Raw genomic sequence first — 3,515 nt, 5'->3', positions numbered from 1 at the left:
GATTTCAAACATTCAAGTTATCCTCTCTGAGTTTTCTTAAGAACCCATGTTGCATAAATTCCACCTGTTTCAAAACCTTTCTAGAATACAAACCAATTCATCTTTAAAGCAGTGATTTAGAGGTACATTTTCAGGAAGCAACAATAAATGTGCATTATTGCGGAATTTTATTAAGCTTTTGAAATCAGTACAAAAACGGAATGTACATATCTCCTGGTTTTTAGTGTGAAGCCGGATATACTCGTATGTGGATTTGTCAGAAATCATCCTCAGTTAGAACACTTGGTTATATGACAGATGTGGCCAACATCTCCAATCAAACCCTTAATGAAGAAATTATGCTTCTATGCAATGGTTATATGATTTAAGTGGTGGTCATCGCGAACATCTACAAGCTTGTGTTGCAGGAGTTTGGATGACAGCAGGCAAGAACAGAATTGCTTGATTTTTCAAAAAGGTTCCCCTTCATGTTATGGTCCATAGTTTCACATACCTTGGTCAGTTTTTACAGGGACTATGAAGTTGTGATCTAGTATTTAAATGAATAACGAAGCCAGTTGTAATTAAAAGACCAACAGGATGGAGTCAGCATAGTGCGTCTTGACAGCGACATGTGGTGGTACTTCGTGGGCTGCCAAGTCTACCATCAGCAACTTCGACGTAATCGTGTTCGTATAGGCAAATAAAATATAGGTGAGACGTTTAAACAGACTGATTCTTGTCTGTGCATGTTATTTTAGTGTACACTATCAATTCCCTTTTGGGCCTATGCTGTTAATGGACCCATCCATCAGCAACATTTTCTTAAGTCTTTTGATTCCTTACAGCAATACTAGTTTACTTGTCCATAATTTGTACAGTCCCGATGGTTCTTAAGCTAACAGCATGGTATGGTTCAACACGCACGAATACAATAATACAGCTGGCCACACAAAGTGACATGAAAGTCACTGTATCAGTTCATCTATGTTTCGATCCCAGCCAGGTAATTGACAACTAATTCCAGTGTGTCTGCCTTCAATAGTCTTATATCCACTCATGCACAATCCACATATTGCTAGACGACATCGTGTGTTTGTATGTTCTCTCTCTGGACCCCCCCCCCCCCCCCCGGGCTGTACAGAGACAGACACTTCACCCCTGGTGTCCCACACACGCCCACATCCCCCTCGGGCTGTACAGAGACAGACACTTCACCCCTGGTGTCCCACACACGCCCACATCCCCTCGGGCTGTACAGAGACAGACACTTCACCCCTGGTGTCCCACACACGCCCACATCCCCCTCGGGCTGTACAGAGACAGACACTTCACCCCTGGTGTCCCACACACGCCCACATCCCCCTGGGCTGTACAGAGACAGACACTTCACCCCTGGTGTCCCACACACGCCCACATCCCCTCGGGCTGTACAGAGACAGACACTTCACCCCTGGTGTCCCACGCCCACATCCCCCTCGGGCTGTACAGAGACAGACACTTCACCCCTGGTGTCCCACACACGCCCACATCCCCCTCGGGCTGTACAGAGACAGACACTTCACCCCTGGTGTCCCACACACGCCCACATCCCCCTCGGGCTGTACAGAGACAGACACTTCACCCCTGGTGTCCCACACACGCCCACATCCCCCTCGGGCTGTACAGAGACAGACACTTCACCCCTGGTGTCCCACACACCCCACATCCCCCTCGGGCTGTACAGAGACAGACACTTCACCCCTGGTGTCCCACACACGCCCACATCCCCCCTCGGGCTGTACAGAGACAGACACTTCACCCCTGGTGTCCCACACACGCCCACATCCCCCTCGGGCTGTACAGAGACAGACACTTCACCCCTGGTGTCCCACACACGCCCACATCCCCCTCGGGCTGTACAGAGACAGACACTTCACCCCTGGTGTCCCACACACGCCCACATCCCCCTCGGGCTGTACAGAGACAGACACTTCACCCCTGGTGTCCCACACACGCCCACATCCCCTCGGGCTGTACAGAGACAGACACTTCACCCCTGGTGTCCCACACACGCCCACATCCCCCTCGGGCTGTACAGAGACAGACACTTCACCCCTGGTGTCCCACACACGCCCACATCCCCTCGGGCTGTACAGAGACAGACACTTCACCCCTGGTGTCCCACACACGCCCACATCCCCCTCGGGCTGTACAGAGACAGACACTTCACCCCTGGTGTCCCACACACGCCCACATCCCCCTCGGGCTGTACAGAGACAGACACTTCACCCCTGGTGTCCCACACACGCCCACATCCCCCTCGGGCTGTACAGAGACAGACACTTCACCCCTGGTGTCCCACACACGCCCACATCCCCCTCGGGCTGTACAGAGACAGACACTTCACCCCTGGTGTCCCACACACGCCCACATCCCCCTCGGGCTGTACAGAGACAGACACTTCACCCCTGGTGTCCCACACACGCCCACATCCCCCTCGGGCTGTACAGAGACAGACACCTCACCCCTGGTGTCCCACACTCGCCCACATCCCCCTCGGGCTGTACAGAGACAGACACCTCACCCCTGGTGTCCCACACTCGCCCACATCCCGGTACCCACACGGAACACAGTTGGCGGTGTAGCGGCTTGTCGGTCGTGTTTTTTGTACTTTGAGGTGGCACATCGAGTACGCACTGTATTAATAGCACAGGCATCGGGAATATGGTTGTTTGATACTTTCGTAATTACAATGGCGAGAGCTATTTGTAGTAGACATATACCGTGTGTGAAGGGTGACACCGATTGGGCAGGATTCAGTCTCCTTTTCGCGAACACCTAGTGTCAAATAGTGATTCATAACACATGCTTATGGTATAGTGGGAACCATACAATGGACTCGGTTTTCAGAAAGATGCTCATTATAAGCAAGTATATGTGTCTGTTTTGGTATTACTGGAGTTGAACGTTATGTTGACAGACAGGGGTGTGCATTAGTTCCCCGCCAGGCTACCTCCCTCCAGGCAGAGCATTGTTTGGAATGGGGTTTCTCTGATGTCGACTTAGAACTTTTTTATTTACAGCTTGATAGTGGAAATGTTTATTTGATTTTCAGTCCATCCTTATTGACAGACATTTTTGTTGGGGAGGTGTATGAGAACTATAGCCATGTGATCATCACAATTACTTCAAGGGTTCAGGTACGTGGAAACACTGAAATTCCCTAACATGAGTATTTGTTGTTTCTTGAGATAAGTGGTCTATTTTAACAAGCTGATGTCCGTTTCAGTAAGACAACAACCAAACGGAACTTTATTAAATGACGAGAATAAATGAAAATAATATGAAGACATCCCCATAACACCTACCGGTACGTGGCACTTCAGTCGCTACATTATAAATCTAACTGAGTTCTCGGCCTCGGTTTGGATAGACATTCACACCATGGGAACATCACTATCAAGAATTTATACAAACCAATTATCGAAGCCACATGTGCCTTCTCTGTCAGCTATACTTTTATGTTAACCCATTAACACTGATAACCTAGGTCT

General features: G+C 49.5%; 1 protein-coding gene across 1 annotated transcript; it reads left to right on the top strand.

Annotated features, from left to right (window-relative positions):
• Nucleotides 1–1,079: 1,079 nt before the first annotated feature.
• LOC124256642 (uncharacterized protein PB18E9.04c-like) lies at nucleotides 1,080–2,606 on the top strand. Its single transcript, XM_046690621.1, has one exon. It carries the CDS (start codon nucleotides 1,080–1,082, stop codon nucleotides 2,604–2,606), a length of 1,527 nt encoding a protein of 508 aa, XP_046546577.1.
• The last annotated feature ends 909 nt before the right edge of the window (nucleotides 2,607–3,515 follow it).

Source organism: Haliotis rubra, unplaced genomic scaffold (genome assembly GCF_003918875.1).
Source record: "Haliotis rubra isolate DU_JTF1 unplaced genomic scaffold, ASM391887v1 Scf1164, whole genome shotgun sequence".
Classification (NCBI taxonomy): domain Eukaryota; kingdom Metazoa; phylum Mollusca; class Gastropoda; order Lepetellida; family Haliotidae; genus Haliotis; species Haliotis rubra.
This window is presented reverse-complemented; position numbering and strand designations above follow the sequence as displayed.

What these genes read in the sequence shown, in the direction of transcription:
- LOC124256642 (XM_046690621.1), top strand. Translation starts at nt 1,080, where the DNA reads ATGTTCTCTCTCTGGACCCCCCCCCCCCCCCCCGGGCTGTACAGAGAC.